A 19569-nucleotide genomic window follows, 5' to 3' on the forward strand; every position below is an offset into this window, starting at 1 on the left:
TATACGTATCTGATTGACGACTAGCCTTAATCGAAAGTTCTTTCTCGTGATCGGGAGGGGTAATTAACTATAGGGGCTTGCGCTTATAGGAAACAAGAACTCAGATTATAAAGTCCTCACAAAATGAGGGCGAAATCTCTGGGTAGTGTCTTATCTACAAACCCATCTGCCTTCCAAAATTTACCTCGGAACTTATTCAGTTAAAACACCCTCGCTGAATAAAAAGAAGAAAAGCGAGCGGAGGCCGGGGCCGAATTTTCGGAGCCCACAAGTTCGCAAGTAACCCTAAGGGAATACTTCAGTTCGCAAGCAAACCTATCACTAATTGGAAGAAAACAGCGAGAATAACGCAAAATCTGGGCGAAATCAGCCCCAAAACGATAGTTTGCAATCAAAGAAATAAATCAAAGCACATACGAAAGCAAGATACAAGTGATCCTCAATTCAAGAGGAGGATCGTCTCTCTCAAATCTCTAGACAAGAGAGTCTAGAGCCCTCGCACCAAGAAACCCTAATTCCCAATTAATCAAAACATGATAAACTCCTTAATTCCCTCATGCACTTTAATACAAATTGTTTCCTAATTAATTTTCCCTCCCAAAGCTTGAGCCGCCCCACCCTTTTCCCTTTTGAAAATTATTTGCTGGATGGGGCCCACCTAAAAGGTTGAAAAGGGAGGAAGGAGGCGGGCTACTTCCGCCTCTTGTAGAATAGCTGAATCGACTGGGCCGGTTCAGCCAGCACAGGCGTAACAAATTCATATATCACAAGTTTTAAAAACCAATCAGAAAGGATTGTCAAAATGGTTGCTAGATATCCAGCCACTATAAATGTCAGGTTGTACTTCAATTTGGTTGTAACTATCTAGCTCTGAAACCCAAGCCCTAAAATACTGAATATAACTTGGCTGAGACTTACCATATCAAGATAAATCCAAATAAATTTTCATGTTTCCCTCAATTTGCATGAGGAATCACCTTGCAGAAGTCAGAGTAGAAAAATACATGGAATCAGAAGAAAGTTTAAAATGTGATTGTAAGGGCCATAGAACATAAAATATGACATTAATGACTGAATTTCTAATCAGGGTCCCACTCTCATTTTCGTTTTTAACACTTAGAATTATGGTTGCGTTCGTATCACCAAAGACAGGTATTTTGAATATTTCAGCTGTACAATCAACTCAAAACTCATAAGCAAAACAAACAGAATGAAGACAACTGAATATACGAATGAAGGTATGTACTGCCAGCAGTCGTTGACTACTTTGAACCGATAGATCACAATTTGATAAACAATTCAAATTGGTAGCAAATCATGATAATGGTTGTCTGCTTCATAACCACACTTATGTGGACAAATAAAGTTGGTTTCACTTGTACTTTTTCTAGTTTTATGTACGCCGGGAAAAGAATCCCGAAGGCAATTGTATTCAGCTTTGTTAGACCAGCTTTCAACCAAAAAGATAACAAATTAAATGAGAACATAGAACTCCTGGAGATTAATGATGGCGTCATCACCTGTACAACTCATCATTTTAGCCTATTTCAATCAAATAAAAAGTAGTTTATAGCTTCCATGGTTTAAAATTGCGCAATATGAGGCTCGCCTTGAGGCCCTCCTTTGCGCAATTCCAGTAAAAAACGCCTCGATGCTTACGCCTTGAGTTTTTTTTACGAGGCTTGCGCCTCAACTTGGTTGAGGCCCGCTTCGCCTCACTGGTCGCCTCACTGGCATGAGGCTTACGCCTCACGCTATATATATTAAAATTTACATTCTTTTGATTTTGAGGCTTACGCCTCAAAACGCCTTGAGGCTTAACGCCTCGCCTCACGAATGAAAAACGCCTCAATACCAGAATACGCAATTTTAAACATTGATAGCTTCAAGTTGATTATAATCATTTACAGCATAAAAAGCTAAGTAAAGAATAAGGCCAGGCAAATATCCAATCAGTAACAGATGATACAAACTGTTTGATTTTGAACATATAGTTAACGAGGGCCAAATAAATATATAGACTGACAAAAAAAAACGAATGGAAACAGGACAAAATGACGAGTAAGCAAACACTCACTAATAACTGAGAAAAAAAGATGCAAATGAAATAGCTAACATGATTTAATAATTGAGAATTCAGAGAGAGGAATGCATGAGAAGTCAACATACTCGAGAGCTTTTATATCAGCATCTTCCTCCCAAAATGCTGTAGAACGCCGGGAAGCTCTGCTTCTTTCTGCTTCAACCTAAATGCAAATTCCATGTAAATGAGATGAGCATTTTGCATTAATAATAGAAAGTAAATCAAGATTTATAAAAATACAGGAACCACCTGAGCCTCTTGCAATCGTTTTATTTCTTTCTCTATCTGAAACTCAGCAGCTGCTTTTTCACTAGCCATGGCCTCCAGCTGTGTTTGCTTATGGTACTGAAAAAAAAGGTGTAAATTCCAAAGTTCTTAATTTTCTTAATCTCTGTCAGCTTTATTTTTGCTTGAAAAAAGAAGCTTGATGCGACTCACTAACAGATCAGTAAGCTCGCGGTATCTTTTCTCTAATTCCATATGTTCCTGCAACTCATACGAATGACCAAATGTGAGATCTTTAATAGGATAATCAATGACTTAGCACTATCCAAAAAAAAAAAAAAATCAATGACTTAGCACTTAGTAGTACCGCACATGAGATCATGTTTCTGCTAGATAAACATATCTGATGGGGCCATTAAAGTTCTTTCACATCCCATATCATTCTAAGAAAAAAACAGTAGAACTTGCCTGGCGTGAGTAATGGTCTGCATCCCTCTTCATCCCGGCCATTTCAACCCTCATTTTTTGTAATTCAGCCTGCCACATTGCAGGTAAGGGGGTGATTCTCCATATATACATATCCACTACAGGCACAACATGATTTCATTCATATCACAAAAGAAACATGGAAATATGCATACAGCATCAAGCTAAAGCAATTTACAAAGTTGCTTGTGCTCGCATCATCTAAAGATTATGGAGCAGTTTAAACTTAATGAATTTAACACGAGCTGTAGCTATTTGTGAAAGGAAAATAGGATAATTGCCTCCATGGAAGAAATTTTGTTTTCAGCCTCTCTCTGACATTGCCGTGCACGCTCCACTTCTTCCTGCCAAGCTTGTATCTGATTTTTGAAAAACACAACGATATAAGTGCATAAAAAAAATGAACATAATAAGCATAGAGAAACAACCACCACTGACTTTGTTGACCCAAATAAAGAAGTAGGGACTATTTGAAATAATTAAAAAAAAATTCCCATTTTCATAGGTGTGAGTGTGTGACCATCAAATATCGAGTTTTAAACCAGACAAGAGAATGGTAGGAAGCTTACTTTGAGAGAGAATATGGAAGGAATGAGCTGTGGGTTTGAAAACTTGCTATTATTCTCCATTAGAAAAAAATCTACCATTGGATTGAAAAATCACTATAACATTTTCAGGAACCAAAAAGATCCCTTCATCACATGGATTTAGCTATTTCTAGGCCTCATTCTTATCTCCTGCATGGAGGGAGTTCAATCTTAATATTTCCTTACAATTGGAAAGAACTATTTGACTTACAAAGGAAATGCGTCAATCTCTACTTCAAAATCTCATAATTATGCTAGATGAATTCACCATTGCTGACTAGTTCACAATAATTGGATGATTGGGGAGAGCAAGGTCACACATGATCATTAGATATTATACCCTAAAATTTTCAAAATGGTGAGCTTAAAATTTTTCCAAAAATTATACCCCAAGACAAAAACTTTTATAAAAAAGAAATTTTTATTCCATCCTGCTCTACTCATCAAACTTAGTGATGAGGACATCAGCAGGAGATTCTGGAGTGTCTATCATTGGAGGAATCGTGGATCAACGGCTACGATTCGGAGTCTTTATTTATGAAGTGCTTAAGTATTATTTTATTTTGTGTCTTAGTTTACCATAGCACCCTTATGAGGGCTTAGTTCATAATGTAGCCCAAAGGGCATTTTAGTCTTTGCATTTCTTTTTATTTTAAGACCTATATATAGAGGTCTTCACTATTGTATGAGGTTAATGATTGATTAATGAGAATTTTCAGCATTCTAGTTCCCTTGAGTGTTGAGAGTTATAGAGAAAGAAGAAGAACCTAGGTAAGGACAAAAGCAATACCCATCAGCAGTCGGAAGAGTCCGGGCTCACGGTCTACCTCCGCTTTCTTTTTCTCCAACATCGGCCGCCTCTCCTTCTCCTCGTAACAGAACCCCCCCCCCCCCCCCCCCCCCTCTACCCTTTTCTCTCTACAATTAAATCCCCCTATTAATTAAAACCCATTAATCCCAACTTAAGCTGCCGGACCCTCCCCCTCTCTGTCTTTTACTCTTTTACATTACTAACCTTTCCCCCTTTGCATAATTAATTCAAAAGTTCAAATTTTCCCTCTCAACTCCACCTCAAATTTGAAATCAAATTTCAGATTTTAAAATTACCTTCCCACCATAATCCAAACCCAAAACTTGAAATTAATTTGGCCCCTCTCCTAGCTTTGGCCAACCACCCCACACCCTCCTTTCTCCCTCACCTCTCTTCTTCCATCCCTGATACATTGTCTAAGGAAGAAGACGCACAACTTACCTCTACGACTTAACCTACTTCCCTCATGAATGGTCGATCTCGAGCGCGATCATGGATTCGTGTATGATCTTCAAGGACGAGTAGATATCCTTTGGTCTCCCTTCTTCAACTTCAACTTAGAGATCGACAACACTGTCGGCGACTACGTCGACCAAATCATTTTCACCTTGACATCTGCCATCAACGAATAACAAATCTCCGAACAGTGACGAGTAAGGGGAACACAAACGTTTTGTCTTTTGATGGTATCTTTAAGTTTGCTAAATTTATTCTTCCATTAAACCACCTCAAGAGTGAAAGTAAGGGGAACACAAAGTGAAATTTCTATTGTTTATGCCTTTAGCTTTACTATAAGTTTGTTGTTATTTTACATTATCCTGTTAATCTTTCTTGTAACCGCACGCCAAAACATAACTACAACTAAGAAATCATAGAATATAATCTGGTGAAACATTAATTTTAAAATTAGCAAGTTTAACAAATTTTTATTAAATTCTTGCAATTCCTACTATGTTTCACATCACCTAGCAAATTGATATATATATATATATATATATATGTGTGTGTGTGTGTGTGTGTGTGTGTGTGTGTGTGTGTGTTAATTTGCAAGAATATGAAACTTATTGAATTAGTTTCGATTTGCATTTTTTCTAAAGTTTTCCTTTACTGCTTATTTATTAAATTTACTATAGTAGTTAGCGGATTTTTTTTCTACCGTCAGATGCTTGAGGGATGAAATTTATTATATAACTATTACTTACATTATTATATATATTAGTTAAGTTAAAACCATTCCCACTTATTCTCCTCCACCCGAAGCCAACATGTGAAACTGTAACCCTCAACTTGCTGAGAGCAAGGTGTGTTTTGGAGAGAGAGAGAGGGTGCAGGGAATAAGTAAAAGGAAGGAGGCTAGGAATTTGGTAAGGAATCTAGTTTAAATGAAGAAAATTTTAGTTAAGGTAAAATTCTCTTTTTTTAAGGTTGTCTATAAAAGGAGAAGAGGCTGGAGTATTCTAAGGAATCCAATCCATCTTGCTAACCTAGAAAACGAGGCGAGATAACCAATCTCTAGTACATGAAATAAGAAATCTTTAAATCTAACTTTTATAGCATTTCTTCATAATCATAAGAAGAAAATTTCGGTAACAAGAACCATTTCAGTTTTATGAGCGCTTGTTCATAATGAATTTATTTTATATGTACAATATTCATATTTGACTTATGTTAAGAAAGGTAAAGGTAGACCTAAAAAGACTTTGTTAGAAAATATTAGAAATAACCTTTGTTTATTAGATTTAGAAGAGAATTGGACTCTTAATAGGACAAAATGGAGAAAAAGGATTCATGTAGCTGATTCCACATAGTGGGATAAAGGCTTGTTGTTGTTGTTGTACAGTGTTCTAGATTCTTAATCATTGATATCCTTGACGATTGCTATAATAGTTTGGTTGTCATTGACAAAAGATATATTATAAGGGATATGCCAACAAGTGATGACTTGCATAAGGAAAGACGAAAGACCTGACAAGGTAAGCCTTAGTAAGGACCGTACATGAGGTATCCGACCCTCTCTTCTAAAAAGTTGAAATTTTTTGATCCAACCTTGAAGAAAGGGGACATGAATATGCTAAAGCCCATAGTCATCATATGGCTTTTCTAAAATAGTATGCAATGAATAAAATAAGAAACTAGGGAGAAAGCTCGACAGAAGCCATACAATAAATAACATAGTTTTATGCATTGATCATTTATTAAAATGATATATAATTTATTTATTTATTTTACACGTGTACCTCTTATGACACTAATATTAGTTTGAATTATCAGCATATGTGTTAATTGTTTCGTGTTCTTGTATTAGGATTGTGTATTTCATTGAGCATTTAACTGACCAGTTGATGCATTACAGGAAGAGAAAGGAGCTAGCAGGACTTTAGGCAAGAGATTGATTGCCCCATATACATAATCCTTTTGGATGTAGATAGAAGACGAATCAATAAGGTATAAATTAAGCTTTTTGGTATGTAAATTTTATTTAAAGTTTTCAGTAAAACTCTTTACTTTATTTTTATGCAAATTGTGCATGCTTCCGAATAGAAAATTATGAGGTATAATTCTATGGCTATAATATATTTGTGTTGGAATAGTCTGAATTGATTAGTTTTCTACCCAATCAACCCTGATGAATATAATTCATGATGGGTGTTAATGAGAAATGTATGTCTAAATTTTCCTTCTCTGTTACGCCTCAGGTTGACTGAAGTGGCTGAAAATGGGGTATGACAATGGATTTCACTAGCTTTCATTTTTCATCTCACTTTGCATTTGAATAACACAGATCTACTCTCTAACTAAAGGTGAGACAAGCTATCATGTTGAATAGGACAGGGAAGCTTTGATGTTTGTAACATTAACTTGATTGTGTTTAAGTCCTCTTTGATGGTTGTTTGGATCAAACTCAGACATCATTGAGTTGAGCAATGATGCGATGATTAACTAAAGTACTCTTATGCCAAGCAAAATATAGTTTGTGTCACCAACTGGGTCCCAAATGGGAGGTCATGCAACAAAAGACTGCTCACTATCATGCTAAATAAGGCAGAGATGCTTTGATGTTTGTAACATTGACTTGTTTGTGTTAAGTCCTCTTTGATGGTTGTTCGGATCAAACTAGACATCATTGAGTTGAACAATGATGCGGCTGATTAGCTCACGTACTCCTATGCCAAAAAAACTTGTGATTTGTGTTTACCAAATGGCACGTCATGTAACAAAAGCTAGTTCAACTATACCAATATCACTTTAAGTAGTAACTTTATTTGTTTTTACTGCCACACATATGAACATAATTTATTCATGAAAGGTGGGTGAACTAACAAACAACATATAAATTCCCCCTTATTTCCTCGACTCAAGATGAAGCACTGGCAGGAGCTCTTCTTCATCGAAGGAAGTCATGGCGTCAACATCATTGTCGAAGAAGATGAGAAATGAGGCATCGAGTAGCGGGCTTGGGAGCTGAACAACTGTATTTTTTTTTGGAAAATTGTACAACTACATCGATATGTGTATAACTACATTTATGAGAAAGTTATACAACTTCATTGATATGGATTAAAAGGTTTTTTTGCTGCATTAAATGCAATATTAATAAAAATTTTATAGCATTTGTAATTAATTAAGATATTTTAAATATCTACTTTATTCAACTGGCTCATAGTCGACGAGCCAAGTTTTGTCAAGCTCAAGCCCATTTAATATACAAGGTCAAGTTTGAGCTTAAGGTTGTAGCTCAATAAGCTCGACTTATGAGCTTGTTAGCGAATCAAGAACATGCCAGCCCGCGAGCCAGTTTAGCTCATTTCAACCCCTAGCTGTTAGTATTGCAATGACCTCTCATCTCATCAAAGAGAGGTACAATTAAAGAAGAAATAGAAAGAAAAATGATTTGTCTGATCATATTTCAATTATGTTCTTTTGGCATCATCATTTATGCCGCCACCAATTTCTACAATGACATCATATGCTCCTCCAGCTCCTAATCCTAGTTTAAAGGTTATGAAAGTTATTTCATAGCACCTCACTATGAGTGGGATGTTGTTGAGGAGAGTTGTGGGCGAGTGATCACTAAATTAGTGATCGGTTTTGGGAATATTTTGTTTGTTCACTTAAGAATCTTGTTTTGATTTGTGCTCCATCACCAATGTTCATCTTCGCTTCACCCTCTTTGCCAAACTACAATAATTCTTACAATAGGTTCTACAAACACTATAATTTTTGCTAGTGATAAGAACAAGGACGTGTTCAACATCAAGATGGGGGAAAATGAGTGTGATGTTAAAAAGTATGATGAAACAAGGTTGAGTAATAGGTTGTCGATGAAGATGTTGCTCCGAATGAGTATTTGAATGATGATCATGCAACAAGTTGAAGAAGATAATGCTTCCACCTAGAGAACTCTATTGCTTGCATAAGATGAAGAAGGCTCTTCTCAAGGTTTCAATGTCTCTTTCCTCAAATGGATCAATCCATTATCTTAATCATGTCATAGCTTGAGAGACCAGATATACGTTACAACAGCCAACAAAGATGACAATCAGAAGAACACTAACATCACCCTCCTGAAGGCCAAAGGCAATTACGATGTCGACCATGCCACCTATCACTAGTTCAATTTTGTTATGGGCTGAGTCCAAAAGCTGGGGGAGAAATGAGTCGACTGGCATCTATGCCTCATCTTCTTCTTCAAATTGGTAAGACTATCTTGAAGGTGCCTGTAGATGAGAACATACCTGTTAACGGCGAATGACGCACCATGGCGCAAAGGTCTCTTTGATCTTTTTTTATCATCTATCTCAGTCAAAGAAATATGATCAATGACATCACGATGATTGAATCTCCGAATCAGTACTCTATTTTATTTCACATAAACTAAATCCTTTAAGCGACCATGATCCAATTTACTTCTTTGTTTGCTATGAAGCTGCAATTAAAATATTATTACATTACTATATTATGAACATATATAAAAAATTAGCACATACATTGTAAAATATTTACATATTAAAAAATACTCCAATTGCGTTCGCATCCAGATGAACTACATGTTAGACTTAGGATTTTGATAGCAAAACTTTGTAAATTGGGAGCTCCTTGTCCATATGCCAACCACCAATCAGCTGGAAGAAATGAATTTTTTTTCTCAATATTATATAACAGCCCTTCCCCTCATTTCTTTTTTAGCTGCATCCATTTCTTTGTTAAACTGACTTTTTCTATGCTTTATTACATCTTCAGGATTTGGTGTAAGGAAAGTATCTAATGGACCTTTAGGTCGTGATGTTTTGAAGATAGATGTAGATGTCGATCCATGACTAGATGTGTTAGATTTATTTGTCCGCAACATTTTGGATGGTTTAACAACTAAAATCTTCTCCTTCTTCTTCAGCAAGGTTAACATTTGATATGTCATTAAACTGTTCCTTTAAATCTTTTTTTTTCACCATGGATGCCTTAATTTCAGACTTCACGTGCTCGGGACAGTTAGCGCAAGGTCTTGCATTACTAAAACCCCCAACAAGGTGTTTTTTGTGGCGTGTAATTCCTCCTTTTGTTATTTTACCACAAAAAATGCATGTCACACTGTTGTTGTCGGATTCATTTGTTAGTATAGCATATTTCCATGCTGGATCTTTTTTTAAAGATTAAACTCAGCTCAATTCTTCTAGGGCCACAGGAGGAGCAAGATGCAGCAAGTTCGGAGCAACCGTGTGATCTCCCTCACACCTCTTCTCCCTCACAACGCTCACCTTCTCCTTCCTCTCTCAACCCTAAAGAACTTCTCCAGAGCTCTCTCCCTTAGAATCCCTCTCTAACAACGTTCTCCCTCTCTGTAAATCTTACTGAAAGAAATAGCCGTGCAAAACAACAAAGCTGTGCGGAACAGACGGAGGTTGCAAATCGAAGTCAGCTGGTAAGATTTTATTGGAACAGACGGAGGTGCGGATTTGGCAGAAGCATTACTCTGTGGGACGATTCGACGGAAACGACTTCAACTTCGGGACAAATTCGGCTGGATTCGGCGGAAGCAGCGAATGCAGCAAACAGAAAACAGAAAACCTTCGACTTCGGGATAGATTCAGCGACCTCAATTTAGGGACTGCGGGATGTGTTCGGCAGATGCAGCAAACAGAAAATCTTTCGTGAAATTAGGGCAATGAATAGTCGTTTATCTTAAAATATAGATATACTTTTAAATATAAAAAATATTCATAAGTATACCTGATGTGAAACAAACATGCAATGATGGTGGAGTTACTTTAAGAAAATTAAAGAGAGCAAATTTAACAAAATAATCCAAAATAAAACTATCACTTATAGCAAAAGATTGATCCTTGGAGTTCTCAGTTTTTAATTTGCTTAGGCAAAGTAGAGCGAAATCGATCAACCAAACAATTAAAGAAACACAAAGAGTAATTGTAAAACTACGACGATACACAAGAATCTATGATTTAATAAAGAGAACTTTCACCTTTGGAGTCCATACGCTCAACTAGTCTAGAATTTAGCGGAAGAAGAATCTCCACATTAGAACCGAGGTCATTCCAAGGAATAAGGAGCGTAAGATCGTCGTTCTTGGATAGGTGGCCGGAGTGGTGGAGGATGGCGGTTGTCCAAGGATGATCTAACGTCCCTTTGATCTTTGCTTGTCGATCACATCAACTAATGTGTACTGGATACGGTCGATGTAATCTTCAATAGTGTCGTCGAAATCGAAGCCCACGTCAAAGAACGATGATTGGAGGATGTCAACTTGATCTCGATCGTCATACACAAACCCAAAGTTCCATTCAGGTTCCGCCATGCATGGTGGTAGTGAGCGATGAAGCCAAAGAGGGGAGGCGAGCAAGTGAACCGTGAGCAAAAGAGGGAGGCCGGTTACTGGTTGGAGAGGGGCTGCGGGCGAGTGGAGTTATGGGGGGAACTAATAAAAAAAAAATCTGATTTGTAATTCAGATTTCTCAATTGGGAAGACTTAATTTCGGTTTTTGAAATTTCAAACCTGAAATTAGTCTAAAAGGAAAGAAATAAGGGAAGTTACAAGAGGGCTAATACGGGAGAGAGAGAGAGAGGAGTAATTGAGTGGTTTGTAGTGGGCCCGGCTAATTAATGGATTGTTAATTAAAATATGATTAAATCATCATATTTGAATTAATTTGGAGAGTTTCTAATTCGGCGTTTAGAAGAAAAGGCAAGCTCTTCAATTCCAATTCATTAGGATTTTGAATTTCAAAATCTGCTTAAAACGTTTGGAGCCAAATTAGGAAGGTTATAATGGGGGAATTAATGGAAATTGAAGAGGTGAGGGATGGGAAATCAGCGTCCAAGCCCAAGAACCAGTGGCCTGAAGCCGGCGGTCTGTAGGGGGGGCAATTCTAGCGGCTGGGGGGGTGAGGGGAGCAGGCTGGCGGGAGGCTATGGCAAAGGGAGCCGGCGGGTGGGGACGGGCCGGTCGATGGCTGGGCAATCCAGGGCGGGGGCGGCGGCAAGAGTAGGGGAGGGGAGAGTGTGGGGGAATTCTCGGGATCCAAAACCTGAAAATCCAATCTTCCACCAGTGGCTTCAATCCAAATCCACGCAACGATGATTTGATCAAGATAAACAAAAGAAAAGAGAAGGACAAGAAAACCAAGAACTCACAAAGAGATCTACCTTCTCCTACGAACTCACTAAGAGATCGTGGAGGTTTGCACTCACAAAGAGAACATGAACTCTAAAATTTTCACTCATCAAAAACTAAACTCTTACATAAGAAAAGGGCCATATAAATAGGCCTTAAAATGACAAAGACGACAAAAGACTAAAATGCCCCTTGGGCTACAATAGCTACCAAATACCCATAAGGGCAAAAACGGAAAAAACATAAAATAAAAATAAACTACTACATAAAATGATGAAAATACAGATCATGATCATGGTCGTCGATCTCCGGCATCTCCTGAAGGTACATGTGTCGAAATCGCTACTGATGTCCCCATCAATACCGAAATTTAAAACCAATTTGGCGCGCTATTTTGCACCGTGCGCAATGCGCCATGGCTCACATGTGGTGCAAATAGCGCGCACTATTTTAAACACATGCGCCTCGCCATGAACATGACACCGTTGGTGCGCCGCACCGCGCCGTGCTCCATGGCGCGCGCTATTTTGCGTCATTGTTAGCTATGGATGAGAATGAAATGTGGATATGATTTCAAGGAGTTTTGATCCTTCTTAGAATGGTATGGAACCCATCTTGCTTGGTAACTTCAAAAATCTTCGCTCTTTGCCCTTGCTGACAGGATGAGATGTCATGCATAGTAGACAACAAAAATCATCAATCCAACTCCCACAAATCCTCCTATGGGAAAATGTTGATGTTAGCTATGAACCAAGAGATGATCAAGATAGAGACAATTACAGATGATACGACTTGACTCATCATGGCTCAAATATTTACCGAAAGTTTCCCTCCACACCCATTGAGTGAGGTAAAATTAGAATACATGGGCTTTAAAGCTTGTACTTTTGTTTTTTATTATTTTTCTTTTTTGTTGCAGCCAAAATTGACTTTAAACATGTGCATGTTTCTTTAAAATGAAAATAGTTCTTGAATAATTCTACTATTTCATTTTTATTTTATTTTTCACTAACCCAGCTCAAATTTTGTTTGCATTGGCCTCAACTCCACTTGATAAGATGAGACAGCCTAGGAACTTATTGAACAGAACTTCAAAAACACACTTGTGGATTGAACCTCATCCTACACTCCTTTGAAGTCAAGAAAGTCTCCTTCAAGTCTTCAAGGTTCTCGATCAAGCTCTTGTGTTTTACCACGAGTTTGTCTAATTATAATATTAACTCTTTCTCAGATAGAACCTAAAGACATTGTTTATAAATCTTTGATAAGTTGCTCTAACATTCACCAAACTAAATGGTATGATTTAATAACAATATGCAGCATCACTTTTCACAAAACTTATCTTTTTCCATCAATCAGATATATGCTGATTTTGTGGTAGCAAAAGATGTCAAGGAAGCTCAACATTAGAGAACATGCAACAACACCAACTAAAATGTCAACGATCAATGGTAGGCAATGGTCCTTTAGAAAAGCTTATTCAAGTTGGCGAAATCTACACATATCCTCCAATTGTCATTGGACTTTTTTATGATCAACACATGAGAGTCCCAATTGAAATATTAAACATCTCAAATGAATCTTGCTTAAGAAAACTTATCCACTTCCGCTTTGATATATTGGTGCATTGAACATATAAAAGGCTTGTCCAATTTTGTGCATATGACTAGTGCAACTTTCTAACAGATTATTATGATAATTTAGGCAACGCTAATTAAATTATTCCACATGCTTAAAGAGCATTAAAACCCAATAAATACCCTTCTAATTTCTACATGAAAAGAGAACAACCATGAGCCAACATTTATATGATCTCAGAGTTATAGTGAAAGCTATAGTAAAGGCCGGGTTTTCATCCCAACAATTACAAGATATAGTTGAAAGGATAGATTTTACAAACGTTTATCTAGCTATGCTTGTGAAGGAGGGGGTTAGTGGAAAGCCCAAGGAAAAAAATTCAAGGAAAGGATGTAAGCCAAGTTGGACTGAAACACCATAAACTGATTTACCTAGTCTTTTTTTTTTTAATTTATTTTCATTTCTTTATGTTTTACTTCTAGAGAAACTTTTTTATTTGAGTTTTTGTGATATTATCTTAACCCACATTCAAAGCCTTCACAATCCATGACCAATATTTCGAGTGGTTTGATGAGGCTATAATAGCATTGACTTGGCTGTCTATAAACAATTGGTATTGACTTCATTGAACTGTGCCCAGTCATATAAGGGGTTCCATAGAACTTTGAGACAAAATTTCATGGTCCTCTCTCTCGACGAATGATAGTATGGTGGCCTCCTTGTAATATATAGTTCCTCATTTCCACATCCCTGCACCTCTCAATAGGAGAATCAAAATATGAATGCCAAATACCGACACTCTGAGTTGCATATGAGATTAATGAGAAGATAACCTTGAGAGGAGATGAAAGAGTGGAAAAGTTTGATTAGATGACATATTTCTTTGTAATAGTAATTATTGTTAGACAAAGAATGATCAATGAATCTAAAATACTCAAGGGATTTTAGGGAGCACAAAATATTCCTTTGATTACATGAGTTTAGCAATTTATAATCTTCATTCTGACTTATCTCCTGCACAGAGGATGGAATCAAATTAGATAATGCACTCTATTTAAATTACGAAGGACACACATTAGCCTCTTCTTCAAGAACTTGTACTTGCACTAGACGAGTGAGATTCATTGTAGATATTTGGATTATGCATCACTTAATGATTGGGAGAGCGCAAATGTCTGGAGCATGGATCTAACTACATTATTTATTATCTACCTCACTCAGCATCTGACCGACTAAAGTCTCTTTCTACTTGGAAGCGAGCTGAATAGTTTAGCCCAGTGTAGCAAAAGGCTTTAATGAATGTGAAATCGACACAGGTGAGTCTAGTTCCTTAATGATTTTTTTAGTCTAATCGATCATCATTAAGCTAAATAGAGATGGATTGTGGGGTGGTAATTATTGGATTTCAAGTGTCTGAATACGCAATTAAATCACATTTGGCTGACCTAAGTTGAACATTTCCTAATAACTTTGGTTTCTTTATTGCCACATGTATGAATGTGATGTGTTCTTGGAAGGTGGATAAATTAATGACCTATATTGGTTCAATAACAATTGCCATTTCATCTGGTCAAATGCAAAAGACATAATATCGATCTTGTTGAGTCATATATCAACGAAAAATGATGCAAAATCAATTAACTTTAAATTTGAAATCTTTGTTGTAACTGACCCAGAATGTCAAAATCATGGTTTAACAAGGATAGCTCCTTTGACAAATTAAATTGGCTAAGTAGATATTAGTGTTATCATTTTTATTCTTTACCTGAAGGATTTGAATATTTTCTTCAGAAGGCTTCTTTTGTCCACGACGACTGCATGCTTCCATTTCTTGTAATTCTTGGGTTAGAGATGAGCACTCAACCTATAAAAATTTAAGAAAATATTATATGCAATTGTGTAATCTTTTTTAGTACAAATGAATTTTGCCAATATCATAAAAGATATGGAGGAAAATATTACCTCCAGTAAAGCAACTTTGTGCTCCAACTCATTGGCTCTGGATGTGCTTTCATGTGCAGTTCTCTGTGTATGAATGGGATATGTAAGACTCCAGTAAACAATAGTAAACCCAGTACAAACTTGGTAGATAACAAATAAGAAATACATGAAGTATAAAATAATAGTTATCAATTTTCGAAGTATCTCAAAATTAATATTACCACGAATAAGATGTTGCATGAAAGTATCCAAATTAAAATGAAAAAAGCATATCTTTAAAACTTTGAATTATAATTTCATCATAAGAATTAATATTTAAATGTTCATGGATTGTGCAATTCTTTTCTTTAAAAGGGCCCAGTTATTTAAAGTTTTGTAGTAGCTATTACATTTGTAACTTGTAAGCTTTCTTACCCTTATAATTTCAATTAAACAAAATCTAATTCATGATAATTAATATTCTGCTTGCGTGCAAGAAGATAAAATTTTGAAGTCAAACCACTCTGAGCTTGAAGTCGTATGAAGTACACAACAATGAACAAACAAAAGATAAACAATGAACCAAATAAGGAAGCACTCTTCAAATGTAAGATACTTGATTATAGAATCTATTGCACCCAAAAAATAAAAATATAATTTCTTCCTCTACAGGGAATTGATGGAGGACCTTAGATGATAATCCCTCTCTTGATCTTCTTCTTCCTTCTCTCAATTTTGCGTTTGAGTTACTTGTTACTTCATTAACTTCACCCTTAATGTAGAGTGGGATGAATTAACTTTGTTTAAAGACATAGCTAGAAAGAGCATGGTGGTAGGAATTCAACAAAAGTTGGAATCATAAGATATGAATATGAAATTCTTTAATTTTTAGTGGGAGAGAAATAAATGTGCGAAGAGAGAGAGAGAGTAATCTAGGAGAAATTTTTTGCTTTGAATTGTACTCATAATAAGTTTAATTCATTGCAATGAATTCATACCCCTAAGTATAAAAATAGTTAACATGATAGTTCCATACTATTACAAAGTCAAACCTAGATAAATCTTATGAAACAAAATAATCCTAAACAAAAGGATAATTCGATTGAATATTTTTTGGCTTATCAAACTGATTAAAAATAAAAAAGAAAATTACAAAAAAAGCTAAAAAATACAAGAGTACACTAAAAAATTCTAGAGTAATACATAATATCCTCGACACATTTTCTGCATTGCATCAACTCCCACGGGGGTAATAGAACATGCCCTTGAAGTGTCAACACAAAATTACTTTAATGGAAATAACACATGAGCATCTCTTGAATTCTTAGCACGGGCGGAGTAAATACAATATATAAGATCAGGATGATTTGGATCACAATGCCTACATGCATCAAATAACTTTCTCAAACTAGTACACCATGGTTAATGATCCCACATTTAAATGGTAGTTGTAGCAGTGGTAACATGGATATCCATATTTTTTTGCGAGGAAGAAGACAACAATTTTTTAACATTGAGACTACTTGTATATCTAGTGAAGAAATTTACAAAAGTACACGAATTTGTGACTCAATTTTATTTCTAAATGTTAAGGTACGTTTGACAATGACATGATACAAGGTATCATAGTCTCAAGCTCAACAATAGGGTCACACAAGATTTCAAATTTTGTGGAGAGCATGAAAATTAGTGTAATATTAGAAAGTTGACATCCCAATGGCTTTACTTTTCATTTTAATTTCAAGTGTTAATTCTCATCAATTTCTTAACTTTCTTCAAAAGACCATTATCATCTTAGCTAGACTAGGAGCTTCAGAACTATCTAATTGTCTCGCTATTGACAATCTAATTTTTTGAGTAAATGGACACGACATGTTGCGTAGCTTCAATAATATATATTTCTTAATTTACTTCATGTGCCAAAGCATTAAACTCATTCGATTATTTACAAGTAAGCAGCATGATGCACAATCTTCAGCATTATATAAATCAGATGAAACTAATGAATGTTGATATTTATGAAATGTATGGGGAAAACTACCATATAATGTTATGAATATTTTTATCATGCCAATATGTTATTCAAATTGTTTCACAAAATAAAAAAGGAATGAAAAAAAGCCCAAACCACAAAACTATAAGTTTTCAATGAACTCAATTTTACATGATACTTTAATTTTTCTAGAAAACTTTAATATGCGATAATTCCCACTTAATAATTCAGTGTTAATGTGTGCATCAGTTTCAAGCATGGTGATTACACAATCTATATAGAGGCAGTGAGCAATATCAATGTTCTACAAGAGATTCTAAGTGAACAGTATTAACTTGAGAATCATTAATTGTCACCATTTAAAGGAAATCAAACCTTACCATAGAATACAAATGAATTTCCACAAACATGCACTTATCCAAACGTAAAGTTCACTTCAACAATTTTGTTGCAATCAACATTTCTTTCCTCCGGAATTGCCCAATCTTGATCCAGTCAAATGTGTACTTTCAATCTCACAACAGATTTTGTAGCCTTTATGATATAAGGATTTTGGTCAGGGTTTGGGACTAAGCCTAGGTTAGAATTAAGTTTTTTATTTTATCCTGGAATTTGATGGAAATATTCATTTGTTGTATGTCAAAGCACCTAAATCTTTCAGTTGTTTACAAGTGACATGATGCACAATCTTTAGCATTATATAAGCAGATGAAATTAGTGAATGTTGATTTTTATGAAATATATATGAAAAATTAGCATCCAATGTCATGATACTTTTTATCATGCCAATATGTTATTCAAATTGATTCACAGAATTAAATAGCAGGCAATATCAAGTAACAAAGGCTGTATGTTTTCAATGAACTCAATTTTTACAGAATGCTTAAATTTTTCTACAAAATTTTAATGCATGCAGATTGAGAATTCATAATTAGGGGTTAATGCGTGTACAGGGTTCAGGTGTGGCATTATGCAATTTAAATAGTTGTAGCAAGCAATATCAATGTTCTAAGAGGATTCAAAGTGAACTTGAGGGAAATGCCTCGAGAATCATTAATTTATTGAGCTTGAATGAGATCAAACCTTATCATATAATACAATTGAATCACCAAAAATGAGCATGGATAAAAATGTAAAGTTCAATCCATGAAGTTTGTTGCAATCACCTTTCTTTCCACCGAAACAATCTAATCTTGATCTATTCAAATGTGTACTTTTGATCTCCCAACTGATTTTAGAACCTTTAATGGCAAAAGAGCTTTGGTCAATGTTTGGAATTGGGTTTAAGTTAGAATTAGTGTTTTTTTTTTTGTTCTGAAATTTGGTGCAATGAGAAGGACAGGTGAAGTAACGAGAGTGGGGACTTGGGTGAGGTTTTATAGAGTTTGTATTTTTTTTTATGGAGGTGAGGGGCTCCAGGGTGGTTAGGGTTAAAAGAATGGAGGTGGCATGCACATGTGTGTGTTGGGGGTCGGAGGTTTGCCAAGACGAGAGATGTCTAGGGCTTTAGAATAGAATCACCTTTAGGATAACGACTCTAAAACCATTTTGATAAAGAACCCTTGATACTAATCTCTTTCTTCATTTCCTTCCTTGTCATAATTTTTCATTTGAATTACTGGTTCTTTCATTGAATTCATCTTTAATGAATAAACTAGTCTTTTAGAGAACTTCATATAAACTTAATGAAGAGAGGGATGAACAATGATTATAGAGGCAACAAGCTAAAGAGAGAATAGTAATTGTAATTCAGCCACGTAAGTGATGGATTTGAACTACTTTGATCTTTGTAAGGAGAGAAGAAAGAAAGAGGAGAGAGAGAAAGAGAGGGAGAGGAGAGAGAACATGAAATCCTATGAGGGAAAAGAGAACTTGCTTTGAATTTCATTTTGAAAAGATAAATTTATTAACAATGCATACAAAATCTTATATGTAACAAAATGGTTATATAATAAATCAAAACCATTTAAAATTTAAATATATATAATTCCTAACAAACAAGATAAATACAAAAATAATCATCAAGAAAAGATAATTAAATTGATTGTTTTCCATGAAAATCAAATACATTAAAAAAGAAACAAAAATATTAGAATATTCCAAAAAAAGTAGATCAATCCAAAATAATTTCAAAGTATGTTGTGTGCTGCATTGGCTTCATCGATTTTGACCAACGGCAGGTTCAGTGCCCTTGCCAATCATCCTCAAGGAGGAGCACCAGTGATGTGATACCAATGGCATCCATCCTCGGTGGGGAGCTCC

General features: G+C 35.7%; 1 protein-coding gene across 3 annotated transcripts in view; it reads right to left on the reverse strand.

Annotated features, from left to right (window-relative positions):
• LOC110094320 (golgin-84) overlaps window positions 1–19569 on the reverse strand; it is a 45396-nt gene that overhangs the window by 11679 nt on the left and 14148 nt on the right. For 2 of the 3 annotated variants that reach the window (XM_020819526.2, XM_020819525.2), the window contains exons 11-17: window positions 15357–15419; window positions 15160–15258; window positions 3076–3153; window positions 2777–2845; window positions 2522–2569; window positions 2333–2428; window positions 2170–2246 (exon numbers count right to left, since the gene is read on the reverse strand). In XM_020819526.2, coding sequence (XP_020675185.1) covers window positions 2170–2246; window positions 2333–2428; window positions 2522–2569; window positions 2777–2845; window positions 3076–3153; window positions 15160–15258; window positions 15357–15419 — 530 coding nt within the window. Of the gene's footprint in view, window positions 1–2169; window positions 2247–2332; window positions 2429–2521; window positions 2570–2776; window positions 2846–3075; window positions 3154–15159; window positions 15259–15356; window positions 15420–19569 lie in introns of those variants that run through there. The other variant, XM_028695873.1, reaches the window with a different exon arrangement.

This window comes from Dendrobium catenatum, unplaced genomic scaffold, assembly GCF_001605985.2.
Source record: "Dendrobium catenatum unplaced genomic scaffold, ASM160598v2 fragScaff_scaffold_699, whole genome shotgun sequence".
Classification (NCBI taxonomy): Eukaryota; Viridiplantae; Streptophyta; class Magnoliopsida; order Asparagales; family Orchidaceae; genus Dendrobium; species Dendrobium catenatum.